Source organism: Aethalodelphis obliquidens, unplaced genomic scaffold (genome assembly GCF_003676395.1).
Source record: "Aethalodelphis obliquidens isolate GAN/ISIS:26980383/991018 unplaced genomic scaffold, ASM367639v1 scaffold6, whole genome shotgun sequence".
NCBI classification, from domain to species: domain Eukaryota; kingdom Metazoa; phylum Chordata; class Mammalia; order Artiodactyla; family Delphinidae; genus Aethalodelphis; species Aethalodelphis obliquidens.
Window position 1 is genome coordinate 26,937,764 of NW_020837950.1, and position 13,730 is coordinate 26,951,493.

Sequence of the window (13,730 nt, forward strand, 5' to 3'; positions counted from 1 at the left end):
GTGGATATGCATTGAACCATGCTTGTTTACTTTTTCTCATTTCCTCCCAAAATTCTGTGGAAAATGACAGAAGTAGTATAAAAATATGAGCAAACCCATAACTAATGGGGCTGAAAACTGAGAAAGGTGCCGCAGTGCTCCAGAAGCTCTGAGGATGCTATGGAATAAATAAAACAGATGGGATCAGATTGATGGCGAAACTGCACAGTGAAGGTAAAACCCAATAGAGACAAAAGCAGGAATAACTAGACAAATGAATATTCTTAACAGGATCTTGGAAGATTCCCAAGAATTGAAACTCTAGGGAGTGGCAGCAGAAGTGGGTGAGCAGAGTGCTCTGCCAGGAATTCATAGCCCTGAAACAGCTGCTCCAGCTCTGCTCTCATTGAGTTTGACTCAGAGGGCTTGGTGGTAGGGTTTGCCTCTGCAACAAAGCCCTTTAGCAGAGTTTTAAATAAGCTGGGAGATTTGACAAGGCAGAATACCAATGGGTGACTGTAGCTGGAAGTTGAAGTTTACGTCGGGGACCTCAGGTTTCTTTTGTTCCTTCCAAGGATATGAGGCTTCTGTGCCTTGAAATAAAGGCATTTTGCTCACCTCCCTTTCCTACCCATTCCCCATTCTTTTCAAGTGCGCTCAAGAAACCCTGTGCAGCGAGGAATACACATCAGCCCAGACCCCCATTTGTAAAGATGAGCAAGCAACCGCGTGTCATCAGGCATGTGATCAACAGCGTGATTAAGGAAAAGTTAATAAACGAAACTTCTAATTCCTAGTCTCAGATCCAGGAGAAGGGCAATCTATAAAGCAGGAGTTGGTGTGGGAAAGGAGCTGTTGAGAAAAGGAGGCTGTCTGAGAAGTTAACTGTGAGATTGTAATGTTAGAACGTGCTGGCTGGGGGCAGTAAATGGGCCCAAGAGCAAAATGGGAACCACTTCAGGCTGAGAAGATTAGTGGTCGGGAAAACTCAGCTGAGGATTTATTTCAAAATTGAAAGCAGAAGGTTTAAGAATTATGAAGAAGAATTGAGAGATGTGAAGGATGGGTCTCTGAGACATAGTATCCAACCAACTTAAGGAACAGACGTAGAAGGAAAAAGCAGCCGGTAGATGCCATCAGCAGTCAGATGGCAAACAGCTTTTCAGTGAGGGAGCTGGTTCCTCTGTAAGTGTCTATTTCTTTTTCCCACACCATGAAATGCCACTGCTTCAATGTTTAAGTGGACACCCCGCCTTCTCATTCAGAGGTCCTCGGAATCACTTGACCATTCTTGTTAGACATAGTGTCATTTTAACACAAAGCTTTTTACACTGTTCATTTGAAAATAATTTCAAACTCTACATGAAAGTTAAAAGAATAATAATAATCTGTAGAACCCTCATATATTTTATATCCAGATTTGCCAGATTTCTCTATTAATAACACTTTACCCCTATATCAGTTCCTTTTTCTTTCTACGTAGGTATGATAAATGTATTTTAAGACATTTGATAACCTGATGCATATCTTAACCCACTGAGCTTTTTATAAAAGTGATCTTGACTTTTTCTTTTGCATCTTTAGTCTTGGCAATATGGTTTGTCTGTCTATAAAGAATATTAGGGTTTTGTTTGTCCTTTTTACTTGGTTAATTTAACAAGCTCCTCCCTCCCCCTTTTAATCATGTTTCACTGGGAGTTAAACTGCTTCCCTTATAAATTAGCTGGCGGCTTATGAGAGACATCAGCTGCTTGAGTGATACTTCTCCATGGCTCATGAATGAATCCCACCCGTCTTTCCTAAATGTTAAATTCTGGGAGATTTACTCTGCTGCCTTTAATTATGCTGACTGTCATATAATATTCAGTCTTCTATTACACAACTTTTTATTTCAGTGCTGTATCATAGTCAAATCTTAATGTATGAACATTAAGCTATAATTAAGGATCCAGACTTCACATTTCAGCCACGGTTTGTGTATTTGCCAGTAGTGACAACTTTTCCTAGTAGCTGGACATTTCTTTTGATATCCATTTTAAGATGGTTCTAATTTTAGAAGGGTTCAAATGTGGAAAAAAGTATCTTGGGACAACTTTTACTGCAATATTAAATGAAGAAACTAGACATATTCTGGTAGGTTTTTTGACCTCCCCCCACTCCCATTGTTTTCCCGTAAGTCTCAGAGAAGGAATGAGCTTGGGACTGAGATTTCTGTGTCTCATCTTTACAGCTGCATGCCCGGACATTGTAGATACTGTATCATTAATTCCTTATAGAGGGACATTTGAACACAGAACATTAAACCCAGCTGTATTTTTATTTCTTTCATTTATTGAACAGATATTGTGGGCATCTTATCAGTTGGATCCTCTGGGAAGTGCATGCCGGAGTGGGGTTAGAAGAATAAGATGTTTACACGGGGAAATAACTATGGGAAAAAAGGGAGATGAAGCAGAAGTGGGTATGGAACACCTCTGGATTGAGATGCAGGGCTAGCCCCTGTGAAAGGAGAGGGGGAAGGAAGGACAGTTGGGTGGAGCAGACTACCATGCAGCTATGGGAAAGTCTTGGCCAGCCCAGCAGGGAACTCTGGTGCAGAGCAGGACTGCTGGGGAGTCTGTACTGTCCAGGAACAGAGAACCTACTTATCGCTGCTGTGCTCAGTCCTGGGCTGGCATTGCCTGCAAAGTGGGTGGCCTCTGCTTGGAAACTGAGGCAGATTCTCTGGACAGTTGCAGCCAGAAGTGGTCAGCTGCCTGCTCTCCTGTGCAGGGTCTCTCTGGAAGGGAGATCTGAGTAGTGCACCTCCCTAGCCCCACAAGCCACTTACCTATCAGGCACTGTTTGAATCTTCAGTCTGCTACTTGGTCTGAATATGAACCTGGGCAAGTTGCCTAACTTGCAAATTTTTGTTGTTACTGTTTTAGAAAAAAAGAATAGTATTGGTTTCATAGTGTTCTTGTGAGGAGTGAATGAGTGTGTATCCACACAAAGAAGAAAGGATGCTCAACATCACTAATCATTAGAGGAATGCAAATCAAAACTACAGTGAGGTATCACCTCACACCAGTCAGAATGGCCATCATCAAAAAATCTACAAAAAATAAATGCTGGAGAGGGTGTGGAGAAAAGGGAACCCTCTTGCACTGTTGGTGGGAATGTAAGTTGATACAGCCACTATGGAGAACAGTATGGAGGTTCCTTAAAAAACTACAAATAGAACTACCATATGACCCAGCAATCCCACTACTGGGCATACACCCTGAGAAAACCATAATTCAATGAGTCATGTACCACAATGTTCATTGCAGCTCTATTTACAATAGCTAGGACATGGAAGCAACCTCAGTGTCCATCGACAGATGAATGTTAAAGAAGATGTGGCACATATATACAATGGAATATTACTCAGCCATAAAAAGAAACGAAATTGAATTATTTGTAGTGAGGTGGATGGACCTAGAGTCTGTCATACAGAGTGAAGTAAGTCAGAAAGAGAAAAACAAATAAATACCGTATGCTAACACACACATACATATATATATATGTAGAATCTAAAAAAAAAAGTTCTGATGAACCTAGGGGCAGGACAGGAGTAAAGACACAGATGTGAAGAATGGACTTGAGGACACGGTGAAGGGGAAGGGTAAGCTGGAACAAAACATATATACACTACCATATGTAAAATAGATGGCTAGTGGGAAGCAGCTGCATCGCACGGGGAGATCAGCTCAGTGCTTTGTGACCACCTAGAAGGGTGGGATAGGGAGGGTGGGAGAGAGACTCAAAAGGGAGGGGATATGGGGATATATGTATACATGTAGCTGATTCACTTTGTTATACAGCTGTAACTAACACAACATTGTAAAGCAATTATACTCCAATAAAGATGTTAAAAAAAAAAGAATGGCTGCATGATAGAATCTCTCAAATGTCCACCATTATGATTTTTTTGTGTGTGTGTGTGTGTGGGGATGTGGTGACAGTCAAGTTGGAAAAGATCCCTACGCTTTATGAGTTTTTACCTTGTCGTGGGAGACATGGTAAATAGGCAAATATCTGAAGAGTAATTTCCGATAATGAAAAGTGCTGTTAAAACAAGGTGATACGGGCTTCCCTGGTGGCTCACGGATTAACAATCCGCCTGCCAATGCAGGGGACACGGGTTCGATCTCTGGTCCAGGAAGATTCCCCATGCCGTGGAGCAACTAAGCCCGTGTGCCACAACCACTGAGCCTGTGCTCTAGAGCCTGCGAGCCACAACTACTGAAGCCTGTGTGCCTAGAGCCCGGAATCTGCAACAAGAGAAGCCACCACAATGAGAAGCCTGCGTGCAGCAAAGAAGACCCAATGCAGCCATAAACAAATAAATAAATTTATTTAAAAAAAATGATGTGATGATATGACAGTGAGGGCAAAACATTTTTTGATACACAGGGACTGAAGCATAACACCCAGAATTTTTTCTGCAGGAATGAATGAATGGATGAATGAATGCATCCAATTAACAGAAGGACACAATGGTGAACAAACTGATAATACTGGGGACAAAATGTGTGTAATTGCTGATGGCATGCGGAATTAAATGTGATTTTAAAATAAAGATTATTCAAATCGATGGAGAGTTTTGAAATCCAGTAGATACTCTTATTCTTACTTGCTAGGAGGAATTAATTTAGAAATCAGCATGATTTTCATTTGCCTGAACACAGAATAAGCCGAGACAGAGTACACTAAAACAGGAGTTGGCAAACTTTTTCTGTAAAGGGCCAGATAGTAAATATTTTAGACTTCCCTGGCCGGACAGTCTCTGTTGGCATTGTTCAAGTCTGACGTCATAGCATCAAAGCCGCTGTAGACAATATGTGAACAAATGGGCATGTTCGTGTTCCAATAAAACTTTAAGAAATTTGAGTTTCATAGATTTTTTCATGTATCATAAAATGTTATTCTTTTGGTTTTCTTTCAACCATTAAAAACATAAAAACCATTTTAGAGCCCATGGGTTGTCAAGCAGACAGGTGGGGGGTTGGATTTGGTTGCCCCCAAGAGAACGTGGGGAGTAACCAGTTTTCATTAGTGGGATAAATGAAGCAAAGCATTAAACATTTACTTTTGAGGAGGTAACATTTATGATTTTAACTTATCACAGTTGGCCCTAAAGGTTTAGGCTGTGTGCCCGTTGAGGTTAGTGACTCAGAAGTGTAGCCTAGCCATATTGCCTCTTTTTCTTGTTCTTGATCAAGATGTAGCGGTAACAGGTGTTATTCTACATGATAAATCTGGTACAGAATCCATTTGTATTATTATTTGAGCAAATCAGAAATGTCAAGGGATGGTAACTTTTAATATGTAAATGTATGCCCTCAGTCTTCAGTATGTCTCTGGTCTTTCTATATTGAATACCTAAAGAGCTTCCCAGCCTCACATTCTGCATGGTATCCATTTAATGGATAACTTAACCCAATCCCATATTCCTCGGACCAACTTAAATCCAGTAATTAGCTTTTATAGTGCAATGAATAATTTTGTTATCTAAATATATAACTAATATATAACATATGTACTCTATTTTGCACATGTGTAAGTATGTCTTTAGGGTAAATTTCCAGAAGGAATAAATGAATCAAATATTATATATGCATTTGTGTTTTTGCCCTCCATAGTGATTTTACTGATTTATAGCAAAATATGAGTGGCTCTTTCTCTCTGAATATAAAATGTGTTATCACATCTTTCCCTATTCGGATAAGTGATTTATGCTGTCTTATTTTAGTAATTTACATTTCTCTTGTGATTGAGGTTGTATATCCCTTCATATGATTATGATCCATTAGTGTTTACTTTTTTTTTTTTTTTTTTTTTGCGGTACGCGGGCCTCTCACTGTTGTGGCCTCTCCCATTGTGGAGCACAGGCTCCGGACGTGCAGGCTCAGCGGCCATGGCCCACGGGCCCAGCCACTCTGTGGCATGTGGGATCTTCCCGGACCGGGGCACGAACCTGTGTCCCCTGCATCGGCAGGCGGACTCTCAACCACTGCGCCACCAGGGAAGCCCCATTAGTGTTTAGTTTTATTGAACTATCTTTTCATGGCCTTTGCTAGATTTTCTATTGGGAATTTTTTTTTTTAAAGAGCTCTTTATATATTTGGGGAATTAGTCCTTTGTCTTTGATAGTAGATGTAAATATTGTTTATATTGTAGCATTAAAAATGTCAAAAAGGAGGTTTTTTTTAATGGTCATTTTTTAAATACTTTATTATTTTTTGGCTGTGTCGTGTCTTAGTTGCGGCATGTGGGATCTTTCGTTGTGGTGCGCAGGCTTCTCTTTAGTTGTGGTGTGTGGGTTTTCTCTCTCTAGTTGTGGCACATGGGCTTAGTTGCCCTGCGGCATGTAGGAGCTTAGTTCCCCAACCAGGGATCGAACCGGCGTCCCCTGCATTGGAAGGCGGATTCTTTACCATTGGACCACCAGGGAAGTCCCAAAAAAGAAGTTTTTAAAATATACTACATTTAAAAACATAGTCCCATTTGCGCCTTTCCTTAGTTCTGGAAAATCTTTGGTTATTATGCTTGTAAATCTACCTGCCTTCCATTTTCTTTTTTTTTTCCCTCTCTGAGACTGCCCTTGTTTTCACATGACCCTCTGTGTCCTCTTCCCTTCTCTTCTGGGACACTTGTCATTGGCGTTAGGGCCCACCCTAATCCAGGACAGTCTCATCTCTTGACAATCTCAAACCCTTAACTTCCATTGCAAACAGCCATTTTCTAATTAAGGTCACATTTACAGGTTCTGGAAGGATGTATCTTTTTGAGGAACATCATTCAACCCACTCTGATGACCCTATTTGATTAGTTATCTGTTTTTTTTTTCCTTCAGGAAATCATATTGCCTTTAAGAATTATATTCCTAACGTTTACTCTGAATATTTAATGCTCTTGAAATATATTTTCATTTCCTCTCAAAAGGAAAATTATTCTGTGTCTTCTGCCATACAGGGTGTGGATCCTGTGAACAGCATTCCATTCTGGGAGCTGGAATAGCATGCAACTGAGAAATTGTAATGCTTAATTTTTATTTCTTTCTGCTCCATAAAGTTTTGATTTTTTTAAAAAAACATGTCTGCATTTAAGTCTTACTCCTTTTTTCATGTTTCAGCATACATGATATACTGAACTAACTTGTTTCTGTGTTAAATGGTAGCAATGGACAACAAACTGTTCTTGTATTTAAATTCAAGAGGTGTTGTCTATAGATAATGTGGTGATAACATCATTAGTATAGAACAGAAATGGGTATCTATAATAAGCTTTATAACTCTGGTCAAGTTTTATATTTTTCATTTAGTTACCTCCTAGAAAGTTTGAAATTTCAAAGATGTCAGCAAACATATTGAGTATGAATAGGTTTTAGGTTTACGTGTTACGTGATATTATGCATTTTTTAGTTCCACAGTCCCTCCGTCTCAAAATTGAGTGTAAAAGCTGTCTGAAGAGTAGATTTATTCACACCGATCCTGTTTTCTTGCACAAGATCCTTTAACACATCAAGTAATATGTAGACTGAATATATTGAAACTATCTTTAAGGTTACAGTTATAACTTTTTAAGTGTGATGAAATGTCTTCCCTTTTACTCTCAATAAAATCTATCATTAATTCTGCTAAAGCCTTTATGACTGAGCAAATGACAGTCCTTTTGCTGAAGCAATACCGAATCTAAGTGAGTATAATTCAGTTACCACCCTGGCAGTTTTTCCCAAGCTACTTCTATATGTGGGTTTCATTCTTCATTCAGAAACAGGATAGCAATGGCACTGAGCTTGGTAGATTGTGTTGTTTTCCTTACTTTTGGTTTATTGGTTGTAAATTCTCAGTCACCATCAAATTCGACAGCTTTGCTCATTACAACATGAATAATTATAGAAAATTAAAAGAAGCTGGAAGGAGCTTGGTGATCATTCTGGTCTAATCTTTTCTGTCTTAAAATTGATGAAATGAAGTCTACCTAGAAAAGTGAAGTGACTTGTCACAGATGGAATCATTTATTACTTGTGAGGTCTCAATTAAAACTTTGGGCTCTAGATATCAACACTATTGTTCTTTGCACTACTGCCTTTTAAGTTGCAAATAGTCACTACATAAATCTTTTTTTTTTTTTTTTTTTTTTTTTGCGGTATGCGGGCCCCTCACTGTTGTGGCCTCTCCCGTTGCGGAGCACAGGCTCCGGATGCGCAGGCTCAGCGGCCGTGGCTCACGGGCCTAGCCGCTCTGTGGCATGTGGGATCTTCCCGGACCGGGGCACAAACCCGTGTCCCCTGCATCAGCAGGTGGACTCTCAACCACTGCGCCACCAGGGAAGCCCCATAAATCTTTTTGGAATGTAAATAAGAAATGCGAGTCTTAAATCTCAAAGCACAAATAAAGTATTCCTTACTTCAGTGTTTATTTCTAAGATATAATTATACTCAAAATTAAGTCAATTTCAAGCTGTATTTGGTAATTAAGATTCTTAGGTTTATCATCAGAAAGTATATTTTAAAAATAAGAGTTATTCTAGATATTTCAAAAGATACTGCAGGATTATAAAGAATAAAAGAGAAGTAGAAACCTCATCACTAAGATAGTGATCATTATGATGTATTTCTTTTAAGTCTTTTTTTTGTCTCTGCATCTTTTCAATCAATGATATCAGTTTTGTTTTCTGCTTTTTAACTGATTGTAAACAATTTCCTTTTTATTAACTTTCCTTTAAAAGCATCATTTTTTAATGGATGTATATAACATTTTGTTGTTTGGTGTACCATCATTTAACTACTCCTCTTACACAAACTGAACTCTTCGGTAGTTTCCAGTTTTTGTCTGTTATAAATCATGTCTGAATAAGGTCATTGAATACATTTTTTGTCAGATTTGGTAACTTGTTAGCTTAGGATCAGTGCCTATTTAGGAAAGCAAGGCTGGTGGCTCTTGGGTGTGGACTGCTAGGCAGCTGGAGAAATATTGTTCCAGTTACCTTGTGGCCATGTCCAAGTCCAAGTTTGCTTTTGCCCGTGCCTACCACCTTACTTGAAATAACCTTTTGTAATTTTGATTAGAGAAAATGGTGTTTTAATTGGCTTTTTTTTTGTTTGTTTGTTTTTTGCTGTACGCGGGCTTCTCACTGTTGCAGCCTCTCCTGTTGCGGAGCACAGGCTCCGGATGCGCAGGCTCAGCGGCCATGGCTCACGGGCCTACCCGCTCCGCGGCATGTGGGATCTTCCCGGACCGGGGCACGAACCCGTGTCCCCTGCATCGGCAGGCGGACTCTCAACCACTGCGCCACCAGGGAAGCCCTAATTGGCTTTTTTTGATTTTGAATTTTTATTTTAAGATTACATATGCTTAGTTAAAATGAACAAAATCTTGCAGTTCATGCTATTGGTCTTTTTAATGTGAAAATTGCCCGAAGGTGTAAGAATGGAATATTAAGCTTTATATTGGCACCTAAATTCTGTCTTTGCTGATTGAGTATGTAGAGTTCACATTCCAGCTTGCATTTCTGAATGTGATTATGATGTTTATTTCTTTTTTGCTAAGTGTAAATTCCTTGAGGATACGAATCATTTTTCATTTGCATTTAAAAAAAATTTATTGGAGCGTAGTTGATTTATAATGTTGTGTTAGCTTCAGGTGTACAGCAAAGTGAATCAGTTATCCATATACATATATCCACTCTTTTTTAGATTCTTTGCCCATATAGGCCGTTACAGAGTATTGGGTAGAGTTACCTGTGTTGTATAGTAGGTCCTTATTAGTTATCTATTTTATATATAGTAGTGTGTATATGTCCATCCCAATCTCCCAATTTATCCCTCCCCCCTTCCCCCCAACCCGGCATGTTTTTGATCACCGTCCTGGCTTTAGTAACAGCTTGGAGAGAGAAAATGCTACCTAGTAATGTACTTTGATTGCCAGATACATCTTGATTTCAGAAACATTAAAATGAGGGAAGATATGTGTCTTAGAACCAAGGAAATAGAACCTTAAACTTAATACTCACTGAGTATATTAGGCGTTTTCTGCTTTCCTTCTAGAGTTATATGAGGTAGATACTGTTCTTCCCATTCATGAATGAGGAATTCTGTTACAGAGAAATGCAGTGACTTGCCCAAGACTAGTGTAATTTGAAAGTGATAGAGCTGGCCTTCAAGCACAAGTATGCTTGACTTTAGAAGCCCCTCATCATCTCACCAAAATGCTGTGAAATGTTAACCTGCATTAGCGGGATTAAAAAAAAAATTCCACTTAAAGCCAAAGAAAATCAGTCACATGGCTGATTTTGCTTGTTTTCATACACATAGTGGATTTTTTTTAAAAAGAAAGATGAGAGTAGACAAAATGAAAATGAATACCTGAAATCTTGTGACCCAGGGGTGTTCTCTGTTATCATTTGTTTATGCAGTGTTGCACCGTCCCAGGTGGGGGGCAGCACTCAGCCTGTACGCAGTGTGAGGGTGCCCCTGAAGTTGCAACACTGTGTGGGATGGAGAATTTTCTGCTAAAATGCCGGTAAGAGTGGCTCTTGACCAACGTTGGTGTATATTGAAGAATGTGGGGTTTGGAGTGGAGCGTGCCGGGGTTCACATCTGCCTCTGCCTCCGCTAGTGTGATCTTGGGCCATTAATTTAACTTTTCTATGCCTTGGTTTTTTCATTTACCTTATCTGGGTATCATTCCCCCAAATAAGGTAGCTTTTGCACTTTCTCCTGTATGGGAATTCCGTACATACGAACGAGTTCCATTCCTAGAGTGCGTTGGTAAGTCCAGTTTGTCCTTAAGTCCAACAGAGTTAGCCTAGGTACCCAACTAACACAATTGGCTCTACAGTACTATACTGTAATAGATTTATAATACTTTTCACATAAATAATACATAAAAAACAAACACAAAAAATAAAACATTTTTAATCTTACAGCACCTTGAAAAGTACAGTAGTACAGTACAACAGCTGGCATACAGGGCTGGCATCTAGTGAACAGGCAAGAAGAGTTACTGACTGGAGGAGGGAGAGGAGGTGGGAGATGGTAGAGCTGAAGGATCGTCAGCGATAGGAGATGGAGGGCAAGCTGCTGTTTCACTCACGCCTGACGTTGACAGCACAGGTTCTGGTTCCTTGCTGGATTCAGTACTATCTACCCTCTTGAAAAAACGATCCAGTGCTGTCTGGATAGTAGGTCTTTTTTTCTCTTCATAGATGACATGGTAGCACTGGATTGCATTCTGAATGGCTGCTGCAACCTTCGTGTACCGTTCTATGATCGGGTCCTGTGCCTCAAAAACTAGCAGTGTCTCCTGAAGTAAAGAAAATCTCCATGCCATTTCCTGTGTCGTAAATCTCTTCAGTTACTTCTTCTTCCTCTTGTCTCTCTTAGTCCTTTCTCTGGGCCTCCAATTCCATCAGGTCTTCATTAAAAGCGCAACCACTTGTGCAACACATGGGCGCATCTTTGAAAGTTCACAACTTGAAGGTTCGTACGTAGGGGACTTACTGTGTTGGCATCCAAGCTGCAAAAGGAGCGTAGTTGCAAAGCCTTGAGAGGAAGCAAGGTCGTGTACACATTGTCTGCTCTTAGGCAAGTCCTGCCAACTAGGACTTCTTTTAAATCTTTTTTTTGTTTCCAGTTCATTTTTTTTAAGAGCATCGTCCTAATACATGAGATTTAGTATTGTAATATAGCTACCTGTGTCTGTGCGTGTGTGCAAAAAGCATATTTTCACACAATACAGATTTGCATATGGTTAAGTTACAAGTAATATTCAGCATTATTGAAATGGTATCTAGAAGATACTGTATTTCTTTTAAAGTCAGTATTTTGTAGAGCACTTGTTCTGCATTTTTCTGTTTCCAGTTTTTAAGTATTCAACTTATGTAAGTTGATTAATTATGTAAATGTACGTGGCATTCTTTATTTTTATTCTGAACTTAAGAGCTATTTTGTGTTGACTTCTCTCCCTTTTTATTTCAAAGTTTTTGGTTCAGTGTGACAGGAACAATTCAAGATGTGACAAGATGTGCAAGTTAGCTATTTTGGGTCGTTTCTCAGAGAAAGAAGCTCCTTTTTTTGGTCAGGCATCTCAAAAATTCTTTGGGTAATAAATGACTTCTTAGAATTCCTCATATTTAGATTGAAACCTAACAAGCTAAATTACTTTGATATTGATGGTGTACATATATTAGGCAACTTACCTTTTTTTTTTTTTTTGTCATTTTTAGGATTCTGAGTAACAATAAAATATCCGAGCTGAAGAATGGCTCATTTTCTGGGTTAAGTCTCCTTGAAAGATTGTGAGTATTCTTTTATTATCATCTCTTATTGATATTTTATTCACTGCACTTTCATGGTAAGTCTGTTACTAAACTCTCAACTTTTCAAAATAAAAATTGAGTTTTCCCAATATTTTATCATAAAACATCTCAGAATTGCATTTTAAAAAACAATTCATTAAAGCACAGAAGCGCAAACTTGCTGTAAAGGGCCAGATATTAAATAATTTAGGCTTTGTGGGCCATATGGTCTCTGTTACAGTGACCCAGTTATGCCAGTATCTTGAGAATGCATACACGAATCAACGTGGATGTGACTTTATTTACAAAACAGGCCATGCATGATAGTGGGTTTTAAAGCCTCAATGCTATTTTGAAATTCTGTCATAATGTTTATGCCTTATAAGATAGTCCGGTAGAATCAAAAAAAAAAAAAACACATCCAGGAGAAGTACTTTCGGATAAACTTTGACTATCTTATTCAGCCATCTTTGAATGTGATAATTCTGTTTTGTTTAATGATGAGGTCTAGTTTTGCTTCTGATAAGATGTGTGCCAAGTAGCACTTAGTTTTTGCCTTGGTGAGTTTTTAATGGATTAAAAATGGATATTGAATTGCTTGTGTGCTGAATGCTATTCTAGGATCAAGTTTCAAATGCGCATCTTACTCATACACTTAGGATAACGTTTCCGATACATCAGGGAGCCAGTCACAGTGGGCATCTCCATTTCTGTTGGATAACAGACTTTCCTCATTTTCTTAGTTCTCTTTGCTTCACTTTTTCTCCTTCTGTGTGCCTTTCCTTGACTGTTTTACTTAGTGTCTTCTGCCACAATTGAATCCCACAGGACTTTATTGCTTTGATCATAGATGTGTTATTTAAGCATGTAACATCCAGAGTTCTTCATCCTTTTATGTAGGTCTGTCCTTTTCATTGAGATCAAACATCTTTAAATTAGGCTTTATATATATGTGTGTGTGTGTGTGTGTGTGCATTTACATATATAGCAATGCACTCATGTGTGCATATGTATACATATAAACATGGGTATGTATACACGTGTACACACACACCTGTAAAATGATCTCGGCACAGCAGTGCTTAATTCTCAGATTTTCTTTTTTTTTTTTCTGTTTTCATTCCAGCCCTCCTGTTCTGTTCCACATAGTCCATGTGCTTCAGAGGATGCTGGCTGCATCTCATTTCTAGGCCTTATCTTGATAAGAGAGTCCACACACATTCCATGGTCACTGGTTCAGGAATGGGCATTTGACCCAATTTAACTGAGTTGAGATTTGCTTGGGGCTTTGGGGAGAGGAATTTCCTCACTTTCATCAGAAAAGATGCTTGTACTTCTGGTACAGAAGCCACCGTGCTGCGGGCTTTGGGCCGGAGCCGACACACTGAGGAGTGTGGGGTAGGCCCATCAGGGTGAGCGTAGGG

The 13,730-nt window shown here is 39.2% G+C and overlaps 1 protein-coding gene across 2 annotated transcripts in view; it reads left to right on the top strand.

The window, feature by feature from the left end:
- Positions 1-13,730, top strand: part of ADGRA3 (adhesion G protein-coupled receptor A3) — a 118,493-nt gene that overhangs the window by 19,841 nt on the left and 84,922 nt on the right. For both annotated transcript variants that reach the window (XM_027103239.1, XM_027103237.1), the window contains exon 2: positions 12,235-12,306. In XM_027103239.1, coding sequence (XP_026959040.1) covers positions 12,235-12,306 — 72 coding nt within the window. The remainder of the gene's footprint in view (positions 1-12,234; positions 12,307-13,730) is intronic.